Raw genomic sequence first — 27967 nt, 5'->3', positions numbered from 1 at the left:
GAACAAATATGAACAAATATGCCATCCAGCTGGACAGCTGTTAATGCGAATAATAAAGAGAAGTCTAGCTTATAGTTGCGGACATATTTAACCCGTTATATACTTTTACACCGAATGGAATAAGCCTTTGCTGATCACAAGTACGGGGTACTCGGCAAAAAAAAAAAACAGCAAGAGCTACAATGGGCCAACAAAACTCTAGGAAAAGAAGAAAGGAGAACACGTAGAGCAGTAGGAGCAAAGGAGCTAGCACCAAAATAAACACAGTCAAAGGAAAAGACAAACAGACACACACACACACAGAGAGAGAGAGAGAGAGAGAGTGAAAGAGAGCAATGCATAACAATAGCAACAACTTTGTTCTTCAGCCGTTTTTCAGGCAAGAGAGAGAGAGCGCTTGGGAGTCTGAGTCTGAGTATGAGTGGGAGTGTGTGAGCGTGTGATGCTAATGAATATAATGGCGTTACTCAAATGGCGACAGGGCCCAGGGCATATTAAAGGAAAGGCAAGCAATAGAATTCCATGCTGAATCGACTGCTTTACCCTGTATTCAATCTACCCTGGACAGGCCTGACAGTTCTAGTTGTTGCTTCTGGCTCGTACTTCCCTTACTACTCGTACTTATCGTTCACATTCTCAATGCTGCTGTTGCTGCTGTTGCTCTTCCTGTTATCGCTGCTTCTGTTGCTTCTGCTGCTGCTCCTCCTACTCCTCCGTATACTTCTTACTGTTGGCATTGATGTGTGGGGAAAACACCAACACAAGTGCAAATAAGCTCCCACTTCTGTGGGTCTCCATGTCCATGTCGATGCGTGTGTGTGTGTGTGTCTGTGTGCGTAGTAAAGCAAATAATGAGTGTAAATCATGGTTTATCAATAAATATGGACAAAGGCAAGGATACATACGAGTATGTGTACGATAGATGGGCAGTATAGGGAAAGGTTTATTGAAATTCATGGAGCAGGATAATGATGATGATGCAGAGGAAGTAAATTCTACGGGAAAACGCCGCATCCAGAGATATTAGAGAAGAAAAAATGGTAATGGGAAAGGGCCACAAGAAAAGATAGGATAAGAAAAGGACAAAAGATATAACACATGGGATACAGATTACAGCAGCTGCTGGATAATGAGTAATGTGAGGATAAGGAGAACGGAAACATGAGATTGGAGCAGACAAAGGATATATAGAAGATCCATGGAAGGAACACAAAATGGTAATTTCAAAATTTCTTGAGGAACTTCTTTGGAAATATTATTTTAATTGAAATAAGAAGCAGAGCTGAAGAAAAAGCAACAAAAAATAAGGAAAATAAAGCACAGGAAAGTTTACACAAAAACTAAATCCCACCCAAACTAATTGGGGTTAATCCCCCCCATTTATCATCCCTGCAAACAGAGTCCCACCCAAATTTATACAAATTTTAAAACATTCCCCGACCCGCTGCCCCCTCAATTATAGATATGCACGCCCCTTTTTCTTTTATTTTTCTGGCCCTAATCAAGGCCCGGCAATGTTCTTATCTTATTGTCTCAGCAATTTAATATTTATGCCGGCCAATGGGGGAGGGCAGGCCTGCTCCTGTATAACTGTAACTACAGCCTCGTCCAGCTTAACCTCCATTTGAACCGAGACCCAACGGACAGCAGGGCCCAGGGTCCCAGTACCAATCCCAGTCCCAGTTCTAGTCCTAGTCCCCTTCCTCTAATCATCATTTCGCCTTGTTTTCTTTTCATTTCCCATACAATTTTGCGTTGCTTTTTTCCAGTTTTGATGTTGCCCCAGGGAGGTCTGAAGTAATTGTTGCGCTTGCCACGCCCAGCGGCCGGCCCCATGGCCCCCAGGCACATTAAAGTCAGGCCAAGCGAGAATCGCGAATATTTCCGTATCCTAGGGGTGGAGATAGATGGCAGAAGGGAGAGAGAGAGAGGGGAGAAGGCGAATCTTAGTTGGTGAAATATTTTAGCAGTAAAAATTCTCCGGTATCCTGTTCCTATTTTCCACTTTCCGATTCTAGTTTCGTTTTAGTTGAGCGGAATCAATTTTTGTAGCATTTCTTTTTTTTTGGGGTTACAGTGAAAGCTGTCAGAAGCGGATATTGTAAAGGATATTGACCATTGACCTCTAAGGATGATGTCTTTCGCTTTCCATGTGCATCGATGGGAACCATGGCCGTTGTTTTTTTACTTATTTGTCTTCCCACAAAATGATATCCAGCTAATAAATAATTATGTATATAAAAACACGAGAGATGTGCTGCCCTTAGAGCTGCCACTGTAACAGCGCTAAGAAGCGCTGAGAATGCATAGCCTGCAACGGGGTTTTTATTAAATTCCACAATCGAATTGCAGGCATCGCATCTCTGCCATAGTCCCTGCCATAGCCCGGGCCAGATCCTTATGAACTTTTACAGAGCCATTATATGCAAATGATGAGAGCAAAGAAAGCAAATATTGCTACCTCGGGCAGTGGCCACAGCAGGGGCAGGGGGCAGGAGCATAGCCAGGACCAGTACCAGGACCAGAGCAACACACACACTCACACGCACCGCCATTGTTTGTGCTGGACGAGGAGGAGTGTCCTGGCTCATGTGCAGACATTTAAATAGGCAAACAGCTTCTTCTTCCTGTTCGTCCTTTCATGTGCTGCAGAATGCCAGAACTACCGCCTGGATCCTGGATCCTGGCCGTGTCCTGGCACGAACTACTAATAAACCAAGAACACCAACACCAACACCAACAACATCCACAACAATGGCGATGGCAACGGATATTAAGCCTGAACCAGCCCTCAGGACCCAAAAAAAAAAAAGAAAAAAAAAAGGAAGAGGAAACGAAGGAATAGTAGAGAGTGGAGAGTGGAGAAGGACCTGCAGAAGAAAATGGAAAAGTCTCTAACGAGGCTAACTTTTTGCCAAAGATTAAAGATGGACCAGCAATAGTGTAACGATACAGTGACCTGCCCCACACCGCCCACCACACTCTCTCCCCCTCTCCTAAATCACACTCCCCTGCATCACAGCAACCCCCCTCCCTATCCCGATGACAACTTAAACAAACGCCACCAGGGGGCACCACAGCAACAGATGAGACGGTCGAAGGATTTTTGAAAACGCCCAAAGGCACAACGGAATCGAACATGATTTGTCGCCTGTTAACAGGCACAGTGGGACAGATGCCAAGAAATGGTGGCAGGAAGTGGGAGATTAAAGAAAAAAGTCCTGTAAAATAAAAGGACTGAAACTCGGAGGGTGTATTGAAAAGAAATGGTACTTGTATTGTGGTAGAGGCTTGGATCGAAGGGAGATGGAAGATGGAGCAGTGTTCCTAATTTCAGATTAATTTTATACATATTTATACGTACAATTTATGCTCTTAAGTGACTTGAACCAGAGAGCTGGATTGCCCTGGAGCCACTTTCTAAATTGTGTACCAAAAAATTATATGGGCGATGCGCATCTTACTATTTACGAGTACATTGTCTTTGCTTGAATCTTACACAGAAAGAGGTCTGTGAGTAGGGCTTCGTGTTCTCTGTTCGATGTAAATAGCCAACGTAACCCTTTAAGGATGATAACATATGATAGATAGCCTTCTGCGAAGAGACCACGATACCACATATCATGATACCACGACATCTGACTTTATTCATATGACACGTGCTGCCTTCAAATCATTTGCCACAAAAAGTTTCGACTTGCCAGCAATTATGCTTCACCACCCCCCCCACATAGAGGAGGGGAACGGGGGACAGTGTCTGCATAAATTTTTGTGTCATATGTGCAAAAGTTTATTCTTTTTCGCATTCCATTTCACGCTCACTCTTTGGCTGCTGATGCTTCCTTCGTATTCCTATTATTATTTTGGTTCCCTTGCAAATTTAATCACTTAACCCCAATGAAGTATGAAAGGAAACTTTTGTGTCCCCCCACCACTTCAGGAAAAAGTTGATGGAAGAAGCAGAAAGAAGGAAAGAATTTCCTTGGGCGTATGTGAGTGTATGTGTATAAGAAAAGGGAAATTGATTTTTCACTTGGCAGAGGTCGCAGCCTGAGCATATTAATTCCACTCAAACCCGAACTTCAACTCCAGCAGCAACACCCATTGTCTGCCCTGTTGACACTGTGCACGGGCTGTGCATGTACTTTTGTGTGTGAGTGTGTCAAGGCGCCCCAAATGACAAAGTTACTTAAATTACCCAAAGAGAAAGTTTCTCCTGGCGCTGGCGCTGGCGGTGATGCTGGTTGGCGCTCTGCTTTCTGCTCTTCTGCCTTTGGTATGCCCTTGAAGAGGGTATTTGGGGCCTGCACCAGATATTCAACCAGAAATATGTTACAGACACGTGCTTTACATTTAAGTATATCTATAACTCAGAGAAATAAGAAGGATATTTACTCTTTAAAGTGTATGGCCTGCAATGATCAGCAAGAGTATGTGATATTTCGGATAGCCTTTCTCTTTAGCCGGCTCTTGATGCCGCGACTTCTGATGTTACTTCCGCTCAGGCGTTCTATTTGCAGTTCGACTCTTAAGCAGAATTAATGAGTGCGAGCGCCAGAGAGCATGCAACCTAAATTCACTTGAAGACCAAATAAAATGAAAGTTTTTCCGTTTGTTTTCCCCTTTTATTTTCAACGTTTTCTTTTGTATGCAGTGGAGTTTTCTTTATTTTTTCGGGGATGCTGGCCAACACAGTGGTCGGTGTGTGTGCGTTCTTACCCAAAAAAAACTTCACCCATGCAGTCTCATTAAAGTCTGTCCCTCTCTGTCCCTGGCTGGCCTGGCTGTCAGTTGGTGCAACTTTGTGGCAAGTTGTGGCCAGGTACTTGCTGCAAGTGCCTTCCTAAACTACTCTTACTCGAAGGTGTCTTACAACGAAGGGATGAGGGCAGGGCTGATGGCAACAAATGGGAGCTGCTGGTACATGCACAGGTACTTATGTATATACGTATATAAATGTACATACGTGGGCAAACCCTTGTACATATGTTTTTGAATTTCTGGCTTGCAGTGCTAGGCTTGTTTATTAGCCGTCCGGATGGGGTGTTGCAGGTTTGCATTGTGATTAAGTTGGGGATGCTTTTCTCTGTAAATTTAGACATTACTGTGAAGAACAATAACTCCAATTGTAAAGGTAAAAGCAATTTGGGAGCCAGAACATGATTCATCCTAGAATTAAGCCTTTTATTAATAAGAGGATTAGGCAGAGAGGATTTGATGTTTGCCCAACTTCACCCTGAGCTCTCTTTCGATGCAGTGACTGGCTTCAAAAGTTAATAACTCTCCTTCCCGAATGCTAAAAGTTCTACTGATATTTATTAGACATTTTAGGCTTTCCTTTTCTGCCGTAGCCCAAATGCAATCTGCCTCATGGCTTATTTTCCCTCAGTTCAGAATGGAATCAATGGATTCCATCTCGGCTTGATTGCCATTTCATAATTGAACTGAACAACATTAAGAATGTCATTCATGAAATGTCTGCTCAGACAGCAAAAATACCTTAAATCATCGTTTCCCCAAAGATGTTCTGTCCTCGCCTTGGTCATGATATTGCACTCGAAACTGAGCCTCAAGTGGAGCGACAACAATTGCAAGTCATAGAGATGAGAGGAGAGAGAGCGCAGGATATGTTATAGTCGGAGAGATTGAAATATTTCCACACACTGTTGTATGTTGTATGTGTGTGTGTGTGTGTGTGTGTGTGTGTGTGTGGGGGCATGCCTATGTATACAATAATATCCTTTCACATTTTATTACACTTGTAATGTGCAACGATTGGTAAGAGGCGGAATGGGAGGAGGGAGTCGAGAAGGGCAACCATGTGAGCAGTCATCCTAGAGTGACAGCCGCAGGCACTGTAATAATGTAGGACACGCAGAAGGAGAGTAGGTGTGTGTGTGTGTGTGTGTGTGTGTCTCAAACACAGTCTATCCATCTCGCTCTTTCTGCTCCCTCTTCACTCTCTTTGTGGGCTTGTATCATTGTCAATATTGACAATAAACAAGTTTGCCATAAAATGTTACAAGAGTCGAGACGAGCCCCCAAGAGGGGACACCCAGAAGAGGCGAGAGAGAGAGAGAGAGAGAACTATAGATAAAGAAAGAGATGGGAGATGGGGAGAGCAAGTGGCCACAGTGAGTGGCAAAAGACTCAGAAGACTCAGCGATGTGGGCGAGCGAGCATAATACATAAATCAGACACTCAATCATGTTGCAAAAACCAAAACATCGCATTCCTGTCACCACATTGACTTATTAATCGTATATATAATAAATGCCATACACTTAGAAAAATATATCTGCTATAATCGGAAGCATATGTTTTCTTTAATAAATCCATTTAATGGGATTTTCTGTTTTCTGTTACCAATCAATGTTAAAGGAGTGAAACTAAAGGGATTCTTTCCCCATATTTCTCCAGGTGTAATTATGTTAGCAGCACTTTTGCAAATTAAAAGTGCCAACAGAGGAAGAGTTGGATGTTTATAAATTATATATAAAATATACATTAAAGGGCCGGGCTCATCACTCAGGGTTGACACAGGCCATAGTAAAAATAAACTTTTGTAATTAATTAAAATTTCCACCCGCATAAATCAATCATGGTAGTGCGTTCGCGTTCCCGTTCCCCCTCCGAACCCAGCCCCATTAATGATTTAAAACATCTGTAAAAAATGCCACACAACAACAGCAAAAAATTGTAACTCTTGTCCCCCCACTCTTTCGCATTACAGATTTCATTACTGGGCTGCGACTGGTCGAGGTCCGCATACCGAATTACGTGATTAAGGGCTCCGCGGCGCAGCTGGAATGCCTCTACGATCTGGACGGAGAGGCCCTGTACTCGGTGAAATGGTATAAGGATGGCAACGAGTTCTATCGCTATGTGCCCAGGGATATGCCGCCGGCTCAGACCTTCCTGCTACCAGGTGTTAAAGTTGATGTAAGTATCCACACACACACACACACACACAGTTCCAGTACCACCGATGGAAAGAGGATAAAAGAAACGTCAGGTGGCAGGACTACAGCAAAAACAAAAAAAAAAAGAAACGTTGGAATAGTCCGGGAGTGTGTTAGTGTCGCACTAAAACTAAACATTACAAACAACGCTGCATACTTTTTGCGGTGGCTGCCCAAACAACAGTGCAGTGGGGGGGGAGGCCCATGTCCCAGTGTATCCTCTGCTCAATCCTCTTTTATGTTCCTCTCCTTTTATGGTCTACATGTGCGAGTGTGTTTTTGCGAAGAATAGCGAATTGTTTATCGCTACACTGAATGCGGTGCGCAGAGGTGTGGTGAGGTGGTGCGGGCAGGGGCTGAAGTTAGGCAAGGCCTTGCCCGAGCAGACAATGCGCTACGCTACCTTCGGAGCCAGACTGGGAGACAAAAGAACTACAAGACTCGGTTGTGCATCCCTCTAAAAATTAGTTGGATAACAAAAAATGACCTCAGTCAGGGATCTCTGTAGACACGTGAGTGAAGGTGACTTTGGGAGGCATTCCTCAGCCAGTGCACTGCAGTGCTGAGTGGGAAAAAGAGCGACGAAAGATGATTAAAATTCCATATGTACATATATAATTTTGATAGCTGATTAATCAGAGGAAATATATACAGAATAGATGATGTTTAAATTGAAAAGGTAAAACAGAAATTAAAGGAAATATTTCAGATTTTATCCTAGAAAATTTATGATTGCGCTTTTGAAAATTTTCCAATATTAATAACTGGAAAATACTAAGAATTGTGAACTCAAAAAAGCTCGTAGATTATTACTCTTTGAATATTCTTTGTCTTTGGAAATTCCTACCGAGTTTTGTTGTAAATTTCGAGAGCTGCAAGCAGCCAAGAACTTTGAAAGTAGATACATATAACATATATATGCATATACTTATGGGGCAGGGAAGGGATGTTTCAGAACTGCCAGATCGAACTGTTTAATAGTCCGAGCCGAAGCGGAGTGCCTGTAAAGGATGGATGTAGAGCACTTAGAATGGCGTCGCTCCATTATTTTTGCCACTAAAACTTTGGCACGTAACAATGCACTAGACGTTGCCGGTTAACCCACCGCCAGCTCCAGCTCCATCTCCGATTCCCATTCCCGTTCCCGTTTTGATTCCGATGCCACCACCGCTTTGCAGAGCCAATGGCACTTCCTGGGAGGAATAGTTGCAGTAGCCTGGTAGCGCGGTAGCGCGGTAGTGGGGGTGGGAGCCAGTGGCAGGGCAGATAAGCACGTGAGCAGACAATCGGACCTGGTTGATGGCAACATTCGACATGCCACTCTCTCTCTCTCTCTCTATTCCGAGCTCCCTCTCCTTGCCACTAATCGGCTACCGAAAAAGTGAAATCTGTTTTCCCATGAATGCGTCCGTCCATCCGTCCGGTCCGTCCTGTGACGCTTTGTTCGTGAGTGCCTCTCTTTCCCCCGCTCCCAGCCAGTCTATCTCTCCGTCCCTCTTTAAGTGCAATAAATATTTCAAGTTGCGCTTTTGCGTTTCGGTGGCGTTGGTGGGCGTGACCGAGTGTGTCCATAAAGCGCGTTATAGCACCAGCAACACATACCACATTACCGCAAAACGATTTCCGTTGTGGCACAGTGGGAATTGGGAAGAGTAGATGCCACAGAATTGCTGATTGACACTCACTCCCAGCTATAGCAGTGAAAATCTACAGTTCTCCGGCTTGAATATCCTTTGATTTCTACTAGAAGCGGATTTAGGAAAGGATTACTTTAGGACTATTAAAGCTAGCAGAAGAATAGGGGCTTTTTTTAATAATATTTTTAATAATCTGAATTTAAATTGAAATTGAACGAAAGTCGGAAGTCTTGAGGATTCAATTCAGTTTTAACTTTAAAGCCTTAGTTACGAGTATTGAGTCAAGACATTTGTTAAGATACTGAGCCATTTTAGTAGCGTTGTTTTGCGAAGTTATTAAAGAGAATTATTGATGATTGTTCAGTTAATATATTCACAGTTTATTGTAGTTTAGTTCATTACATATGTTATGATAGATAAATTTGATGGGGAGTTCACGATGGGTCGATTAACCGATGCAAGACGGGGTCGATTGAAGACGCGGGGCCGATTCAAGACTGTGTTCGGATTGAAGATCAGGTCTACGATATGCGAGAAGTGAGTGCTAGGTACAGACTGACTTCAAGGGCAGGCGGGCAGAATTGCCCGCTACGAGAGAGCGATGGCAAAGCAAAGGAAAGAAAAGTAAGAAAGGCGCGAGATGAAGAGGCGAAAGAGAACGGCTGCATAGGCTGCATATGTACATATGTAGATGACAAAGTTAAGCAGGGGGCAGTATAAATAATAATAATATTGACTCCACTGCTGCACCACTGACTATGATCTGCGGACTCTTTGGCTGCGTAACCAAACAACATTCTTTAGCTATCCATTAAGTTGAGATTTAAATTATGAAAATTCCACAGTTACTAGTTACTAGTACAGATTCCCCTTGCCGGAGTATACAAATTTTAGCCACTTAATCACAATACTTCTACCACTGTCCCGTTTGTTCTTTTCGCTGCTTAGCGGTAAACTTTTTGATGTTGGAGCCGGCAGAAGATGCCAGTTACCGATAACCAATTGATGCGGATGTACGTGAGTGTGTGTGTGTGTGTGTGAGGGAGGGGGTGTGTGGGGGTCTGTATGTTCAGCTCCATTTGCTGGATATTGTTTTAGCATAATCGATTTGAGTGACTTCGGGAGGGGGGCACGGGGCAGTGGGCAGAAGAGGACCTGCTGCTTCTGTGGCTTCTGTTGTTCGGTTTTGTTTTATTGCAGTTGGGGAATAGTTTGTTGCTGTTTGCTGTGTTGCTTAGACGTGAGGTTTACCTGGGCTGCTCGCTGTCTGCGTTTTCTGTCCGTGTGGTAAACTATAAATTAGGTTAAAACAACAGCAAAGGACGAGGGTAGATTGTTGGTGGGCAGAGGGCCGAAAGAATGCGCAATAAAAGATAACAAAGTGCACTTTTCTGCTTCGCCAGATAGCACGCCGAGGGACAAGGGCCGTGGGACGAGGGACGAGGCGGCAGCAAGAAACTGATCCCGGTTCCACCTTAACTCCACCATCTCCCACACCCACCGGCGTAGACCCGGGATTTAATGGCTTAAAGTTCAAGTGAAATATTTGCCTAACCCTTTTTTGGTCAGACATTCAACACTGACCCTCGGCCAGTGGGTCGCTGCAGGGGTGAGGCATGAGACGCGGCTGCAAAGGGACAGGCACCGACATTTAAAAGGCATTTTTAAAACAAACACGAAGAAGGCTGTAGTCGGTGTTTAACGACTCTAAGATACCCGCTACTCCGGTGGGTAGAAATTAAATAATGCGAAATTTAGTTGTCCGATTGTTACGATAATAACTGGATTGGATTGCTATTGATAATAGCTAATCGGAATACTTTATGGGGTCGGAAATGCTCTCCACCGACTGTTACAGGGTACCCAAAAGGAGGGCAGCACAAAGTAGAAGATGCGGCCGAAGCGGGCATGAAAAACATGCGAAAAACTGCGGCAGTTTTCAAAAGCAATTACGTTACATTAACGTCCAAAGTGGCTGCATGTCCTCCCTGCCCCTGCCCCTGCCCCTGCTCCCACTCCCTACCCATTGAAACTGCCAATGACAACGCCATTGAGAGGGGTGGGGGTCGAGCTGCATTGCAACAACTTTTCGCCCACTTTTCGTTACATTAATTTTAACCATCTTCCATCTCTCTCACTGCCATCATTCAGCAATTTCACTCTCTATTCTCTCTCTCTCTCTCTCTACCATTTTTAATTGCAGTTGCACAACTCGAGCGACGCGATTGTTACGCTGCGCGACGTCAATCTACAGTCGGCGGGACGTTTCCGTTGCGAGGTTTCCGGTGAGGCGCCATCTTTCCAAACGGTCACCGAACATGGCGATATGGTTGTTGTGTGTAAGTATATATATAAATATATGTACGAGTAGTACCTCCAGCACCTCCTATATACCTATCCCTATATATACTCTGTAGTAGCTGCTGAAAGTCAGGCGAAAACTTATAACTCTAATTAGAAATTGCGGCCATTTGGCGTTGACGGCTGGCTGCTGCCGCTCAGCGGGGCTGTGGTGGGGGCGGACCACTGCGTCTGACGTTGGCTGCGACTTTGACTTTTGCTCTTAAAACTTGTCACAGAATGGTGTTTGTGCTTTAATGCTACAGCAGATGTATGTTTGTGTCTGACAGAGAGAGAGAGAGAGAGAAGTACGGTGAGAGAGCGAGTGAAATTAAGTGTTTAAGCTCCTGTTGATTGAATGTCAGTCGACGCAGTACTTTGATGTGGAAGGTGTTGGCTGATGCTGTAGCCACATGAAAAGTGGATAACAAGAGAACGATGCTCAAGGAGGACAGCTCCCTCTGCACTTACTTTGAAATGTCTTTAAAGTTTTACTGTCTGTTTTACTTAACATTGTTAGGGTTTACATGGTACAGTCCACAGTGGCGTGGATTACTCAAAATATTCGTATGGATATTACTGAGGAATTTGCTTACAGTAGTAACCAGAATGAGTTAATTTATATACACCAGACCTCTGCACTGCAGTAATAATGTATAGTGCTGTAGGTGTAGGCGTTCTGGGAGTTCCAGAGCCATGTGGATCGTGAGAGCGCTGTTAGAGAGCGCTAGCAGTGAGCTGTAAGCTGTTGGCAGTGAGCTGTAAACGGGAGCGGTAACAGACTGTTAACCTGGGATGCTAACAGCGCTGCTGCTCTGTGACTTTATTCATCGTTAACTGCAGCTTAAACTAAAATAGCGAACTAGTAATTGTTAGCAACGAAATCTAGCTTCTGCTTCCGGTTTAACCTTGGCCAGTGTTAATTTAATTTTGCTTAGCAAAGTGGCGCACCTGATTCCAAACAGTTGGCTGGCTGACCTGACCCAATCAGCTTTATTCAATCGGAATTGTGTTTGCTTAGTCAAAAAGCATTTTAGCTGCATTTGACAGGCTTCATTTGATTCCCAGCTTCTAATGCCAAACAAGCTTAGTGAACTTTCGCCACTTCGACCAGCCAACCCACCCCCCCAAGGCAAAACTTGCCAAAGCTTAACAGTTTAACTCAATTTTGGAATTTGTCTGTCCGTGGGTCCGTGGGTCCGTGTGTCTGTCCAGCTCTGTCTCGTCTCGAGCAGATTTCCTGCAGGGCAATGCCAAAAATTTGCTGAAGACGCCGCCACGCAATCCATGGCAAATGCAAACAAAGCAAGAACAAAACAAAAATATCCTGGTGGAAGCTTTAAAGTGTGAGGGTGGCAGTGGCAGTGGCTGAGGCCACCCCGCCCCCAAGCATACAACTAATACACGTGGAGCGTTGAGCACTTTGAACTGGCGTTGACATTTCGTTTGTTCAATTATAAAACTTTTGCGTGGGCGTGCCAGAGAACTGCTCTGACTCCTCTCTCTCTCTCTCTCTCTCTCTATGGTTTTTAGAGCTCCCCTCTGTGGCTGTCTTCCTTCATTGTTAGCCCTCGTCGTCATGTGTCTTTTGTTCTAACGGAGGGGCTTTTGCTGTGCTTTTGTTTTGCTGTTTTTCTGGCTTTTTGTTGCTGCTGCTGCTGCTCATACTGTGGTCCCGGACTCTGGTTCTGTTTGGCTTTCAATCAAAGTTTTTAAAAGCTTCAACAACGAAACCAACGCATATGCCGCACAGCTCCCAGATGGTTTTTTTTCGAAGCCCTTTGGCTAACAACAACAAAAACAGCAAAGCAAAACCATTTCCGTTTCCGTTTGCAGAGTCCAGCTTGGATCCAGCGCGGATCCCACAGGAACCAATAGATTCTTACTGATGGGTACACTAACTGCATGATGGGGTTCTTTGAAAGGAGTTTCAAATCTACCAATAGGCGGTGGGCTAGTGGGATTTTAAAGGGAGTTTCAGATGGAGCTATGCAAATATCAATGGATAAACCTAGCTATGGGAGATGCGGATTCGCAAAGGAGCTACCGAAAGACCTCAATGGCGAATGGTGAGACTTGGTTCAGAATATTATTCGGCTCAACTCTGATTGTAAAACTCCATTCCAGTAGGGACAGTACGGACGTTAGGGGCACTTTTCTTCTGAAGCATTCAATGTGACTTCAGTTAGAGTATTGCAAATTCCACTTGGCACATTTCATTCCCTTTTTTTTGTAATTCGCTTTATTTTTTTGTTCGCAATTTTATCAGACGTCCGTCAGTGCATCAGCGGCTGGAACTTTTATTGAATTTCCGGCTGCGCTTCGCTGACTTTGTTGTACCCTCCACTCCACTCCCCTCCACTGCTCTGCTCTGCTCTGCTCTGGTGGCTGCTGTTGTGGTGGTCGTCCGGGCTTAGGTTTATTACGAAATTCTAAAACCCGCACAACACTGCATGCTCCGTGCTATGTAGCTGGCCCCCGCCAAATGTCTGCGGCTGTAAATGAAATTTAGCTTTGCCCAACTTCGTTAGCAGCTCCCTCTCTCTGTCTCTCTCTATCTCTCTTGCCCCCAAACTGATGCCTGACTTGTTGTTTGCCTTGCAGCTCTGCCGGACCAGGGCCCACCGAAGATAAGTGGTGGGCGGCCCCGCTACCAGATTGGCGACTGGGTGCGCATCAACTGCACGGCCGGACGCTCCAAGCCGGCCGTGGATCTGTCGTGGTTCGTCAACGGAGAGGCCGCCGAACCGCAGAAGCTGCGCAAATACGACACCATCGTGTCCGGACGCGAGGGTCTGGAGACCTCCGTTCTGGGTCTCCAGTTTCGGGTGGAGCAGAAGCATTTCCGCAACGGCGACATGAAGTTGAAGGTGAGTCCCGCCGAACGGACGCCCAACCCTACTTTGGAGAGTGACTAACTTTAACTTTTCGTTGACTATTGCAGTGCGTGGCCTCGCTGTCGACATTGTATTGGCGCAGCAACGAGGAGTCCGTCGAGGGCGATCGCCCGCAGAAGGCGCCCGTCCTCGAGTCGCGCGAAACCGTCTACGCCAGCAACTCACGCGCCGATCCCGTCCAAGGTATGTCATACCGGGAATTATTTGTTACCAAAATCTTATCGCTTTTCATTCAAACAAATGCAGCCAGCAAATCGGACTCGCTCCTGTTGGTCCGTGCGCCCAGTGCCCTGCTCCTGCTGGCCCTGGCCGCGGTGACAGCCCTGGCGGGTGGGGGTGGCATCTCTGTCGCTCGGCCAAGCCAGTCGAAAAATAAAGATCATCAAGACGATGAGAAGGAGCAAGAGAATGATAAAAACTTGAATAAGAGTGTGAGAGTAACTGCTGAAATGGACGGAGGAGAGGCGGAGCTTTTGTTGAGTGAGTTGCTGGCGGAGTTGGAGAGGAACGCGAGCCAAAGCTCGACGACGCAGCAGCAGCAGCAGCAGCAGCAGCAGCGGGGAATGATGGTGACTGCACGGTAGCTGCATTAAGGGGGGTTCCCTCGCCCTCTGACACCTTTTTCACCGATTTTTCCGTCTTCGCTTTGCATAAAATACAAAAATAAAATAAACTGAGAAAAAACTCAACATTAAAGAGAAAATCAAAAAAAAAAAAAGGAAACACACAAAAAAAGGAAACAGAGAAAACCTAATGCAGCTTATTTATTTATGCCGTTAACAAAAAAGCTTTCATGAATTTAATTTGTAAAAAGTGAAACAGAAAATATCTAGCACATAAATTAAATTTAAATTTAAAATTACTTAAAACATAATTGTACGAAATTGTATGTAAAGCCAGGCGAATGTGTTTTAGCCGATCCACAGCGGAAAATGTTAAGCCCCCAAATCGAAGTAAAACCCCAATGTAAATAGTAAATGTTTAATATGAATATATATATATTTATGTAATTGTATTGTATGTTATTACCTTTTAAGCTCACTCACACACACACACACGGAAGAGTCGAAAAATGAAAAACAAAAAATAAAACAGTAGATAAACTAAATCAACAGAAATATAAAAATATCATTAAGATAATTATCATCATTAACGAGCAGAGCAGATGAATCCTCCAACCAAAGTTCGTCACGGCAAATTACGAGTTTAATAAATAAATATATAGGAAAATATATGTAAGGATATGTCAGCTTAGTGACGATAACTGATTACGGAGCATTTCAAGCGAAAACAAAGATTGGATTAAGCGACTGGTGGTGTACAGTGCGTAGCGAAACTATAGGATGATGTTGTGTTACGACTTTGATTAAAGCTCACAAAAGCTTACTTCTTATTTGAAGCTTATTTGCTAGTACCTATTCGATTGGTCAATCGATTCGACAGTGTGTCTACTTTTTCTATAGTTTTGCAACGCACTGTACTTAAGGCCACTAGAAATTCATTCTGAGAGAAAACACAAATATTTCTACTTTCAATTTGAAGTCTTGGTTTTTTTTTTAAAGCACGTATGAAATAATAGAAAACTGTAATTAAATAACAAGGCAAATTTTAAATATAAAACACACAAAAAATCAAACCAAAAAAGCACCTAATTTTAAAAGCAAGCAAAATTGAATATAAATGAATGGAAAAAGAGAGAAAAGAAAAACTAATCAAATTTAGAAATTTAGATAACTTGGTGACTGTTGGAAAAAGTCTTAAAACTTAACAAAAACATATCGTACATTTATATGAATTGCCAAAGTCTTAATGGGTATTAACCGAATGGAGAGCGAGGGAAGAGAGTTTCCCATCATCTTCCACTTTTGCCCTTTTCCCCCATTATAAATGCCATGAATGTGTGCGTGTCCCGTGTATTTAAGCGTGTGAGTGTGTTTGATCCTCCTCTGTATAAACTAATAACATTCCGAGCTCCATTTCGCCACCATCCAGAGAGAGTGTACACAATTTAGTTAGCCAAATGTTAGGAACAATAGCAAAAAGGTCAAAAAGCAGAAAGCAGAAAGCAAAACTAACAAATTGTAACAATAGCAAAATGATTGGGGTGCAGCCTTGATAACACAATTGAAATCCATTCAGATGTGATAAAAAATCGAATCAATCGAGCGAAAAACAAAATCAAATGATTTTTTGTTTATGTTGTGTAAATAGAAACGAACTTTGTCCAAGGATTCCACACTGTTTTCCCACTTTGATGTCAATCAATTCGGTGTGTAAATATGATTATGAGCTAACTAAATTAGTATTAAGATGTCAATGGCAGCAAAAGCGAGAATACAACAAAAACCAAGCGCCAATTTTAAAAGTAAGCAAACGAGAAATTAACAATAAATTTAAATATGAATTCAAATGAATTGCAGTGCATTGTGAATGTGTGAGCGTTTGCGTGTGAATGGCTATTTAAGTCGGACATAGATCTACATTTAAATACATACATACATACATATATACACTCACACACATTAAGATATATAAATCTGCATTGTTGTCAACTGTAACTGTTTTTTAAGTCTTATTTAATATCGAAGCCATTAACTGCAATTAAAATAAAAATTACTAAAAATGAAAAAATAAAACTACAGCAAAAAAAGTACTATAAAAAAAAACTATATAAATGGCATAAAGATTAAAATGAAAAGGAAAAAAAAATATAAGTGTGTGCTAATTGTAAGTGTAAATTATTTGTGTATTTAAATAACAACTTTTAGATGTATAAAATATATAAAAAAAGCCAAGAGAAAAAAATGAATTAACGAAAATCCAAAAAATGCATTCGAATCTATACGATAAAAATCTATGTGAATCAGTAAACAATTCAAACCTAAGAACGCTGCTGCAACATAAACAGATACGAATTATTTACAAAACTCAACTCGAATCAAATGCCATAATGTAATTTCAACTGAATTTAGCTGCCAGCGAGTGGATCGGACTCGGCCTCGGCCTCGGACGTCTCTATAACTCTGTAAATATCTCTAAGCCTCATTGAATATGTGCGCCCCGAGCGATCCAAGCCAGAACGAAAGAATTGTGAGGGTGAATCGTGGAAATTCATTAATAAAACATACTTGTTTCAAAATCAAATTACAATCTGCAGTTTTTGTATTTATACTCATTTTCTATGAAAACTTTTACTTGATCATATCATTCCATATCGGGCAGTGGTATTTAATGAGAAATTGATGAAGTTCGAATATTCTAAAATTGTTTCTCCGCTCTGATATATTTTTGTTTGACCATTGAAATTTCTAGGAGTTAATAAAATTTGATAACCCAATTAATATATGTGCAAAATCTGTTATTATTCAATCCATTGTATTATTTTATATCTTCATTCAGGCCTTTTTATAACTCTTCTTTAAGTTTGTCTTTTCGAACAATTTTCAGTTGCTGACTTGAAAATCTCCCACATAAATCTCCTCCGAATGAAATTGCTATTTTTCCGACATTAAACCAGCTTCAATTATATGAAAAAGCCAGCAAGATAACCTGACCTGACCAGCTACAGAACGATACTTTCTGTGTATTTCTGTTTATTTTTATTTTTTATTTTATTCTCTAGCTAGATGCAACACAAAGAAAATTGGGTAATTTAAAGAAAATATTTCAAATACGTGAAAATGTTCCAAGCGAACGTGACAACAACCTTCGACGACAACAACAACAACAAAAATGGTAGCAGAGACCCAAACCGAAGCCAAAACGTTTAGCAGTAAAAAAAAACGAAGCAGTAACAAAAAAAGGGCAATGCCAAAAGAAGAACTTAAGCAGTGCACAGAACAGATACTGCCGGCATATGTGGGAGAAAGTATAAAGAGGTGTGAATATTCAGGTTCTGCCTCTCATCCTTAATCGAGAACAAGGACTTGAGAGATTGATATGCTCGGAAAATCATAAGTGTTACATATCAGAGAAAAACAGTGCTGACTTAAGCTCATATGTATCTGTTCATACAGATCCTAGTACCAATCAGAGAAAACTTTAGTCCCATAGAGAATCCCCACAGTGCCACTTTTTTCTTCAGTCCTGCTCATCCTCTGGCAAAGTACAAGCACATGCCACAACAATCCACAAGCCAACAAAATAATAGCAACAAAAAATAAATACAAAATATCTGCAGACTTATCCCTAAGTCGGCACCTTAGCTGCGGATAGCACAAGGAGGGACAGAGGACTGGGCGCTGGACTTCACTAATAAGCTGCCAACGAAATAAGAACATTTGATAAATACCGAGGACAAAGCCAAACAAATTATAAGTGCCAGGGATAAAAGGACACACCGAGGGATGACCAGAGATGAGTCTACAGATTTATTTGCCAGCCAACAAATGGCCACAAATGAGCAGCCCAAGACGAGTCCTCCCACCTGTGACAGGGCGGGGAACAGTCTTCCTGGTCGGGCAGCTATCAAATGTCACATAAATCAGATTTGTCTTCTAATGAAAACAACAGCCAGATTTGCCAGGGATTTTTTCGCATTCATTTGAGGCAGAACTAATAGAGGCAGCTCTCAGTGCAAGTTGGGGGCTAAGTCTCTGCTTTTCGGCAGCCATAATTCGCGTTCCACTTAAGCTGTGTGTATGGGTTTTCCAGGAAAATGTGTTGACAGTCACCCACCTTCATGTGGCATCTGTATCTGGGATATACCTTCAGCATATTAAGCTCAATTGTGTGAGGCTTAAAAGTTTCATGTTTGATTTCGCACAGATAAGAAGGCATCAATTTGCGGCACAGGTAAACTTTTTGATTGCCTCATCCTCATCCGGACCCACTCTCTCTGCCCTCTGCCCTCTGCTCTGTTCTGTGCTGGCACTTCCCTGCCAAATGATAAGTTAAACTGTTCATCCAAATCTAGGGGCGGAAAGTTGCTCAAGTGGGTTGTAGGGGCGGGGGAGGGTAAGCTGTTTAAAACTGATGGCGATATGCCCAAAAGTTTAATTGAGCTCGTTCAATTGGAATGAGTGTGCATTCTGTGAGCTATTAAGGATTGTTTTTCGTTTTTGTTTTTAGGAGCCGAACTTCAGATCAGTAAAAGGGGGTATATCAGTTGTGAATTTTTAAGGTTTACCTACAGGTTTATTTATTGTACTGCACCCAAGTAGGAGTAGGTCCCCGATGTAGAGTCTCCGATGATAGCAGCTATTTTTTCCAGGATTGAATTCCATTCCCTTTTAATTCACTTAGAATCCATCGAAATTCCAGCTATGCTCATCTGTGGAAGTGAATATTCTTTGCTTGACATTCACCTTTTCTCATTCTGCTGCACACCATCTGCAATCTTTTCCATAGCTGTCCACATTGTTTATCCATTACCTGATTCGCTTGAATTATCACAAACAGACAGACTGACAGACATGATTGCACCTTGAATCGATTTCCATGCAGCAGACAGCAGACAACAGACAGTGGCGAAAAGGCAACGCAACAGTACGATGAGATGTGGCATGTGGCATGGGGGCATGGCGGCATGGGGCATCCATTCACAGAATGTCATGTCTGCTTGCACGACGCCATTTGCTCTCGTCCCCGTTCCGCTCCGCTCCGTTCCGTTCCCTCCCGTTTTGTTTTGTTGTTATCATTTGCAGCATTTGAAATGATTTGCAATAAAAGTGTCTGCCACTGTCCATTGGCCACGCCCCATTGCTAGATTACGTGCCACTTCAACTGACGGAGCTGCCACACTGCTGTTGGCACTGGCACTGCCACTGCCACTGCTCCTTCCATTCTATTCCATTGCTGCCTTTGTTGGATGAGTTGGCATCGGGCATTGTCCTTGCCACTGTCACGTAATTGCATTGCCTTTTGTTTATTTTGGTTGCTTCTTTTGCTTTTTTACGCATCTTCAGGGGCGGATTGTTCGATGCATTGGAGCCCAAATGTAATGCAATCAAATATCAAAATTCTGCTACAAATTTTGATATTTATTTTGATGAGTCGAAGAAGAGATTTAAATTTTCATTTAATCGTTTCGTCTGTTTTTCCACAGATGTTTATCTTTGAAGAATTTCCCCCTAAACACCCATTAACAACGCCCCATTTAAGCTTCCGCCCAAACGAGGATTTGTCCTGTAGTCCCCACCCGTTCCGAGGGTCTGCTGTAGATGGAAGGAAACCAGAGGACAAAGCATAAATAAACATAGAAGGAGCCGGCAGTCCAATGGCCACAATCATAATTCTCGTAGTGCAATAAAAATGCGTGGCAAGTAACAGAATTACTCATAAAAATAAATAAAAAATTGCTGCCTGCCTGCCAGCCAGCCAGCCAGTCGGCCAGTCTCTGTTTTGGATTCTTTTTGGCTCTGTGCTGTCTGGTGTGCCTGCCATTTCTAGCACATCATTCGGCACTGCCGGCAGCCGTAAATTATATAGATTCTGGACAACATTTGTAGAATTACTGGCACGCAAGCACCACAGCCCAGGCCATAGAAGGACCACGGATCCTGCCTAAATAAAAGGCATTTTGAGCGTGGAAATGGTAAACGAAAATGATTTCATGTCATTGCAGCTACGTGTTGGTGGAAATGTCAGCACAGCTGCATAGCAGCTGACGGCTCGAAGTTCAATTCGTGACAGTGCCAAGACATCCACTCATTATCCCAATTGCAGTGAATTTATGGAAATTAGTTAAAGATTTTTGTGCTATTTCCTTCAACTATCTATCCAATATCAGCACAGATTTGTACCATCCCATTCAACAGTCTGAGAGTTGGGACTGTCCTAAATCTAAATCTGTTCGTGTTGAATCTTTCAGCCGATTTACATTTTATCGAGACTCGTGCACCCCGTTCGTTGCTCCCCTTTCCATTATGTTGGCCAATTTTATTAGCTCCTAAAGATTTTCAGCTCGGACTAAGGCATCCTCGGCTTTTGCTGATTTCATCAGAAAATACATTTCGTTACCTGGACATTTTATGGCATTTCGCAAAAAGCAGGGGGGAGTGGCATTCGGAATGTGTTGTGGCAATTTTCATATATCCAAACAATGTGGATGGGGGCAAGAAAGATTTTCGACCCCTTATCCTTATCTTGCCACAAATGGCTGATTCCGATTTGAGGCAGCAGCAAACTCAACCGATATTTGATTTTTTACGACTCTCGGCTACTTTTCCCCTTTCCCCGTGCAGAGGCAACGTCAACCCTTTCTTGGCGATTTACTTTCGCTTAAAATAACAATTTCAAATTGGTTTTATGGCCTTCGGGTTGGGATTTGTCCGTGTCTGTTCGACTCCTTCTCCCATTTCTGTTTCCGTTCCAGTTCCCTTTCCAGCTCCCATTCCGTTCTTTTCTATTCTGTTCGCAGTAGTGAGTGTCGCCTCGCATTTTGATCGCTTTGCATAAGCGCCTTTCAGCAATTTACTTTGCCTCCGACCATTTGCTATATGCGGCTTAAAGTCGCATCCCTGCCAGTACAGTCCAGACCCCGGGGCGCCCGCCACCCTGCCAATTCAGAGTCAAGTGCATTAGGTTGGGCGGAAAAGTGCAGTCGGAGTGGGCAAAAAGAAAAACTTTTCTGCAGCAGACAATAATTGAAAATGAAAATGCTGCCAAGCCCAAGCCCAAGCCGAATGCTGGATGTGTATGTGTGGTCGTCGAGTTTGTTGGCCAACTTTGTTTGCCTGGCATTAAATTTATGTTAATTGAAATTTATGTGCGCTGGCCGGTGCTCAAACTCAAACGCACTGCCTGGACCCCGAAAACAAACAAAATTGGAAAAAAAGGACCTGCAAAATGCGAAACTTTCTCTGGCATCCCACATTAAATGGCGAGCAAATTAAATCCATTTTATTTGTAATTTTCTTCGTTGTGTCATTTAATAATTTTATTAAAGTCGATTCGAAAAACCAAACCAAACAAATCAATTTCAATTTAAATTTACTTCGTTCTGCTCAAATGCAATTTGAGGCGAATTAAAATAACATTTTATACACAATTTTAATTTCTACTGATATCAGATACTGTTCTTTAACTCTGTAATTGTTCTGGAACTTATTGATTTAGGAATTGAAGCTGATTTTTGTTGAGTTTTATTTAAAAATATTTTTAAGCCTGGAGTTCTGCAATTCAACCTTTATTTATTTATTTATTTTAATTACATTTTCGGGCAAAGAGCCGAAAGCCCTGGCAGCTAGTGCTCCATAAATTTTTCGTTGGCTAACCTTCATATTTATAATTAAATAAATAATTCAATTTTCGACAAAAGAAAACAATTCCTCGAAAATTCTCAATTTACGACGAAAAGAAACCCTGGAAGTTCTCCGACTGTGGGCCCAAACTCAAGACATACTGCACACAGCTGAAGGAGTTGATTAGGGTACAAAAGAAGAAATCCAGGAAGAAAGGACAGCCGCATATCTGATTCACGCTCATGATGTGGTTTCTAATGGGCTGGGCACGCGTCTGCAGATCGAAACAGATTTGCTGGGACCAATAATGAATGAATGTGTTAAAAGTGAATAGATTTTTAAGTCCAAAAAAAGCATTACCAGATTCCTCAAATGCCTGACAAAGCCTTCCTGCTCAGAGTCCTTCCTGTAGTCGCCTTCGAGTTGGTGATGTCCCAAATCGGTGCCCAGCAGCTGGAGACTCAGCAGGTTCTCCAGCCGAGTCAGAGAGTCGTTGCACAGGCCCAGGAGAAGCATTCGCAGCAGTGGAGAGAGACAGGCACCCAGATGACTGAAGATCTCATCCCATTTCTGCCTCATGTCCAGGTTGTGCTTGAACAGAATGCAGTTGACGATGGTGGCACAATCGACGACCATAATAACGATGCTGGAAAAGAGCATACTGGCCACCGGAAGCCACAGTTGCATAATCGCCTGGTGTCCATTGCTTACCCGCGCGTACAGGCGGAACAGGCGCAGGAGCTTGGTGCGCTGCCCGCGAGCGGATGTTCCCTGCAGTCGATAGCGATGCAGGAAGAGACTGAAGCTGGAGAGCCAGGAGAGCAGGAGCATCTGGTAGGCCATGTAGGCACAGAAGAAGACCTCCAGCAGAACGATATTGTACAGGAACAGAAACATTTCGATACGAAGGCAGTTGAAGAGGTGCAGGACAGTCATGTGCAGCTCGGCCACGAACACGACCAGAATGTGCAGCTCAGCCACGAGGAGTGGCCCGAAGCAGCGGTCAATGAGGGCGTGCAGCCGGATGACCTCATTGACCACCCGGACAATGGATCGATTGTAGCGGAGGCTGCTCAGCCAGTAGAGCAGAAGCCCGATGTTCCAGTAGGCCAGCACCATGCCCACCAAAGTCACCAGGCTCTCGAATATCCGCCTGCCGTTCCGCTTGTGATCGTCGATCTCCGGCAGAAGTGGTAAAATGGCCCCCAATATATAGAAAGCGCCAAAGTAGTCTGACAAGAGTACAGCCAGCTTAATGAGCAGTGCAATGCGTTTGGCTAAGAGTCCGCGCGCCCGAATGATCATCTGCCCCCGTGCGGGATCGTATTTCATCTGTCCAATCACACAGCCGCGACAGAAGAGATACAGGGTCCAGCCGATGCCCAGCACAGTCCATCGAAGCAGCCGTGTCTGCCATTTGGCGCTTCTGCCCCAGTGTCCCTCTCCTGGCATTCTCTGATGGACTAACTGCAGCAGACTGTCGGGCCCAACGGAATTACTCTCGAAGGGTTGGTGGGATTAATTGAAGTGGTTGGGCACAAAAATAAGTCCCCCATTCACTTGAAATTACCCTCAATTCGAGTGTGGGAAAGGGGCAGTTTATTTAACGACCGAATTCCATTAAAAGTACTCCATATCATATTGAATAAGAAATATACAGTTGGTCAGTATGGAGCTGACCATGGCAGTGGTAGAGCTGCGGCTGATGGGAAACACATTCATGACAGTTAGCTGCAGTGGGTTCCGTACTAGCTGCAACTGCAGGCTCTCGAACTGGAGAGGAATTAACCAACAGAATTATTAGAGCCAGACCTAGCCCATTGTATGTACCTACAGCTTCTTCCAGGCGTACATCCAGTCCCGAGGCGAATAGGGTTCGCTTCTCCATCAAGTGCACCGTCTCCTTGTGCTCCTCCAGCACATACAGCATGACAAACAGATTGAGGAAGGTATCCATGTAGTAGAAAAGGCACCAAAAAAGAATCAGAACTAGTCCTCTGACGGTTATGCCAAGATCATCGATTCCATGCTTGACCATGGTGTACGCGAGGTAGCCGGTGCCCACCGAGGAGAGGTAATATCCCGAGAAGACCAACATACCCTGAATGGCGTACAGCTGCCCAAGTTTAACGACCATCGACTGCAATTTCCCTTGGAGACTTGCTATCGCCTCTACCCTGTCGGCCAGGCAACAGCACTTGCAGATGAAGACTCCTCTTCGCGGCGGTCTGTGGCTGAGTCCCATCGACTCGTCAATCACTTGACGGAGCTCACGATTGAGCAGCTGGTACCGGGCCCGGAGGAAGAGCATAACGAGGTAGTGCTGGCTAACGGCAAAATTGAGAACTGCTGTCATAGAGTAGATTAGAAACTGTCCAAATAACATTCCAGTGTCCAGGTGACTGACGTTTGGTGCAGTACGCGCGACCCGTTTTCCAATCGAACTCAAAGTTACTAAGGCCTATTAAATGGCCATAGTAATACATACTCTTCAGGACGAGACTATCCCAATCAACCATTTTGGCAAACTGAAAGTGAACTCTATGCTGCTCCAAGCAACAAACGAAAAAGCAATAATCAATATCCTGATTGTAATGAGCCTAATGTGCTGATCCACGAGAAGATTTTCGATTAGATAGGAAGTTGGGATAAGTATCAAGATTAATAAAGAAAGCTTCGCAGGGGTCATGTGGTGCTGACATTCAGTGTGATTCGCAGATTATTGTGTAGAGGACAAATTTTGTGAACTCAAACATTCTATATTCAACCTTTTTTATACCCGTACCCGAAGATTTAAGGGGTACATTAGGTTTGTGGTAGAAGTGGATGTGTGTAACGCACAGAAGGAAAAGGCTCCGGACCCCATAAAGTATATATATTCTTGATCAGCATCAATAGCCGAGTTGATATAGCTTTGTCTGTCCTGAGTTCGGGTAGAAAAGTAGAGTCGCGGCCACTGCAGCGACTCACAACGTTTCCCCTCGTTTCTCTCTAGTCCAGAGTTATATTTTTAGTCAAGGGCATGTAACGGGAATTAATCAAGGGAATTAACTCTTCGATTTAATATTTTATGCTGCCATATCTTGGCATCGTTTAGGGCTCGTCTTTCGTATAATTTAAGTGGGACATTCAGAAATTAATTGATATGCTTCCAGGCTTACAAACTTCAGTGAGAAGATAATAACGTGTAGACGGTGAACTTCCTAAAAGCATAATTGAACACCTCCAGTAACAAAGTTTCCAGCAGAACTTTCCGTACAACACATCCAGGGACTTGTGCTTTGGCAATATTTAACACCTCTTCGCTGAAATAAATTTAAATTCAATTGCGTTTGCCAATTAGTAATCAATTTTGGTAAATCCATTACTGAAATGTATCACCTCAAGGCAAACACCTTCTCCTTCCCTCTCTAATGGGTGGATGCGTCATTCAGCTTTCGCTTTTGTCGTCATAAATCAAAATGTCGCCGCAATTAAAGTCCACACGAAGGAACTTTCCACACACGAACAGACAGAGACAGACACAGACATGCATCCACAATGAATCATCGAATGAGATGGGGTGTTCCTATCGAGAGCGAACAGCGTGACCACGGTTCGCAATGCACTTCCGTTAGTTATTCACGGTCAGTAAGCGCGGGACAACGAGGGAGAGTGGGAGAGTGACAGAAGGAGAAATAAACGCATGAAAGCCAACTTCCAGCAAAGCACTTCGATGACTAGTAAAAGTTTAACTCTTTATTTGAGGCGTTTATATTTTCTCAACTAATTTGAGTATAAATAAAGAGGATCGATCTTTAGCATTCCGAATTATTTAGTTATGATCTACAGACATAAGAAATAAGAACGTACCTTACTTACCTTGCAAAGGATCAAAGATATATTTATTAAAATATGTAACTACGTTGTACCAAAGAAAATTTAAATACTAAGACATGTAAACGGTCATTTTCAGAGAAAAAATAGTCAAAAGGCGCCCTGAAAAAATCGTGTGCCAAAAAAATGTATGTAACTTAATCATCTTACTATTTATATTGTCTTTGGTACGACCATTTATGGAGTTTATGGTGTCGGAAAATATGTGTATTCTTTGCATCTGACTAATATAATTATAGCACTCAATGCTAGGGTATTAAAACAACAGACTCCTGGGGGTTTCTGCTGCGCCCGTTGTTGTTGCATTAACCAATGCGTTTATGCTGCAATTTTACGCGGTTACCGAGGGATTGTCGACTTTTCGAATTTGGCGGGAGAGAAAAAGGGTTTACTAGGTGCAGGCACTCGCAAATTGCATAATTTATGGATTCATTCCGGTAGCGCATTATTACGCTTTATCTATTCGATTGTAATTTAGTTTATCAATTTAATTTCATTTAGCGGCCATAAAGCGAACACAGTTCTGGCTAAAAAACTGCTGACACGCTCGCCAGTGGGTGGTGGTGGTGGCGGAGGGCCGAAAGGAACGCTGCAAAGTAAGCATGTGCGTGGCACTGTTATCAAATTTACGCTTATTGCATTTTAATTAATTATAAACAGGTAATTATGGTAAACAGACCGGGCCACAGCCAAAACGGGGCCATAAAACCGGGCTTACGAACATTACCAATTTACGAGCCAAGTGCTTTCCCGTTTCGCTAAAGTGTTGCCCTGGGAGTGCGGCCCCCAGGACATACTCGTACACATCAAATTCATTTAAAACATATTACAAAACCTTACAACCCCTCTCCTGCTTGCCATTCAGAGGAATTTCCCCTGCTCTACTGCAGATTTTAGTGTCCTCTCCAATAAGCCATTCCATGCCTAAATGTTTCCGCAGTACATTTTTGCATAATGCGCACAAGTGTTGATAATGGGTTGATTTTGGGAAGGGGCTAGGGATGCCTGCAGACATTGGTTTATAAATGATTTGCCCTCCTACAAAAGTGTGGCCGTGCATAGAGATGGCAGATTAAGCATTTGGTACAGTTAAAATATTTTAAGGACACTTTTCAGTGTTCACTGCTCAACCGCTCAAATGATGTAACACCCATGTTAACTGTCTGTTACCGATCGATGTAACAGCTGTCTGTTACCTCTCGCTGTTATGACCCTCTGAGAGCGCTGGAAGAGCGTAGCGGTGGTTGAATACCTCCTGATTGGATGCCAATCATTTAGTTGATACTCCTTCGCCCAAAATCCAATAGTTCGTTTGCAGTTCGAAATATATTATCATAGTGTTGATTATTTTCTTTCAGTTATTTGTCCTACAATTTGTCTTTACAAAAAATGTTGATCGGGGCTTTAATAAATCTATTAACACCTTCTCATTCAGAAGCAGTAAATAGATTAGACAAAAGACCGAGTATACTGTTAAACTGTTACTATTTGAAGCAGAAAAAGATACGCGATGGCTTAACCAATCCGTACTCCCCATTTGTGGTCTTGGACACCATGTAACCTTTCAAGTGATCCATCGAAATATCAGAACTCCTCTCCCTCTCCTCAGCAGCGGATGTCGTTTGGGCCTGGTATTCCTGCCGCAAGCGAATCCGCTTCGCGTAGTACTCAAAGCTGTCGTTGCCGTACTGCTCGAGGCACTCCTTGTAGATCTGGCCGTAGCGGGAGTAGAGTGCCCGCTGGGTCTCCGGATACCAGGATTCATTTGCCTCCCAGCTTTTGCGAGTCTCCTCTGCTCGGCTGGCCACGCATCGATGATGCAGCAGCTGGTCCGTGAATATAATTTGATCGTGCTTCATTTTTGCTGGCGTTAAATAAAACACAAAAACTGAAACTTGAACGAAAATAGGAATGTACTGAATGTAAATTTCAGAAACATTCGAGTAGGTTCATAAGCAAAGTTAACTACGATTAAATAAAATCAATAACAATTTAGCTCAATTTAGCTTATAAACAAAAAAAGGGACATCATAAAATGTGAAAAGAAAATTAATAAATTCTAATAAAAAGTA

The 27967-nt window shown here is 43.1% G+C and overlaps 4 protein-coding genes across 6 annotated transcripts in view; 1 reads left to right on the top strand and 3 right to left on the bottom strand.

Moving 5' to 3' along the window:
• LOC111077886 overlaps positions 1-14554 on the top strand; it is a 123685-nt gene extending 109131 nt beyond the window's left edge. For 2 of the 3 annotated variants that reach the window (XM_041596354.1, XM_041596353.1), the window contains exons 3-6: positions 6734-6942; positions 10803-10938; positions 13544-13809; positions 13884-14554. In XM_041596354.1, coding sequence (XP_041452288.1) covers positions 6734-6942; positions 10803-10938; positions 13544-13809; positions 13884-14420 — 1148 coding nt within the window. In that variant the 3' untranslated portion in view covers positions 14421-14554. The remainder of the gene's footprint in view (positions 1-6733; positions 6943-10802; positions 10939-13543; positions 13810-13883) is intronic. The other variant, XM_041596355.1, reaches the window with a different exon arrangement.
• A 7568-nt stretch (positions 14555-22122) lies between these two features.
• On the bottom strand, positions 22123-23471 carry LOC111077872 (uncharacterized protein CG31750). The gene is made up of 2 exons (XM_022372331.2): positions 22380-23471; positions 22123-22314 (listed from the first exon to the last, which is right to left on the bottom strand). Exons 1-2 carry the CDS (start codon positions 23469-23471, stop codon positions 22123-22125), a joined length of 1284 nt encoding a protein of 427 aa, XP_022228023.2.
• A 168-nt stretch (positions 23472-23639) lies between these two features.
• On the bottom strand, positions 23640-24375 carry LOC111077887 (putative gustatory receptor 36a). The gene is made up of 2 exons (XM_022372350.2): positions 23854-24375; positions 23640-23792 (listed from the first exon to the last, which is right to left on the bottom strand). The coding sequence occupies exons 1-2, from the start codon at positions 24373-24375 to the stop codon at positions 23640-23642; spliced, it is 675 nt and encodes a 224-aa protein (XP_022228042.2).
• A 2847-nt stretch (positions 24376-27222) lies between these two features.
• Positions 27223-27836, bottom strand: LOC111077883. Its single transcript, XM_022372345.2, has one exon. The coding sequence runs from the start codon at positions 27752-27754 to the stop codon at positions 27380-27382; it is 375 nt and encodes a 124-aa protein (XP_022228037.1). The 5' UTR covers positions 27755-27836; the 3' UTR covers positions 27223-27379.
• Between the last annotated feature and the right edge of the window lie 131 nt (positions 27837-27967).

Source organism: Drosophila obscura, unplaced genomic scaffold (assembly GCF_018151105.1).
Source record: "Drosophila obscura isolate BZ-5 IFL unplaced genomic scaffold, ASM1815110v1 contig_14, whole genome shotgun sequence".
NCBI classification, from domain to species: domain Eukaryota; kingdom Metazoa; phylum Arthropoda; class Insecta; order Diptera; family Drosophilidae; genus Drosophila; species Drosophila obscura.
Note: the sequence above shows the minus strand (reverse complement) of the source record. Positions and strands in the feature narration are given on the sequence as shown.

What these genes read in the sequence shown, in the direction of transcription:
- LOC111077883 (XM_022372345.2), bottom strand. Translation starts at nt 27,754, where the DNA reads ATGAAGCACGATCAAATTATATTCACGGACCAGCTGCTGCATCATCGA.
- LOC111077872 (XM_022372331.2), bottom strand. Translation starts at nt 23,471, where the DNA reads ATGCCAGGAGAGGGACACTGGGGCAGAAGCGCCAAATGGCAGACACGG. An exon ending in TCAGGCATTTGAGGAATCTG is followed by an intron (nt 22,315 to 22,379) that starts GTAATGCTTTTT and finishes TATTGGTCCCAG; the next exon opens with CAAATCTGTTTCGATCTGCA.
- LOC111077887 (XM_022372350.2), bottom strand. Translation starts at nt 24,375, where the DNA reads ATGACAGCAGTTCTCAATTTTGCCGTTAGCCAGCACTACCTCGTTATG. An exon ending in ATGTACGCCTGGAAGAAGCT is followed by an intron (nt 23,793 to 23,853) that starts GTAGGTACATAC and finishes ATTCCTCTCCAG; the next exon opens with TTCGAGAGCCTGCAGTTGCA.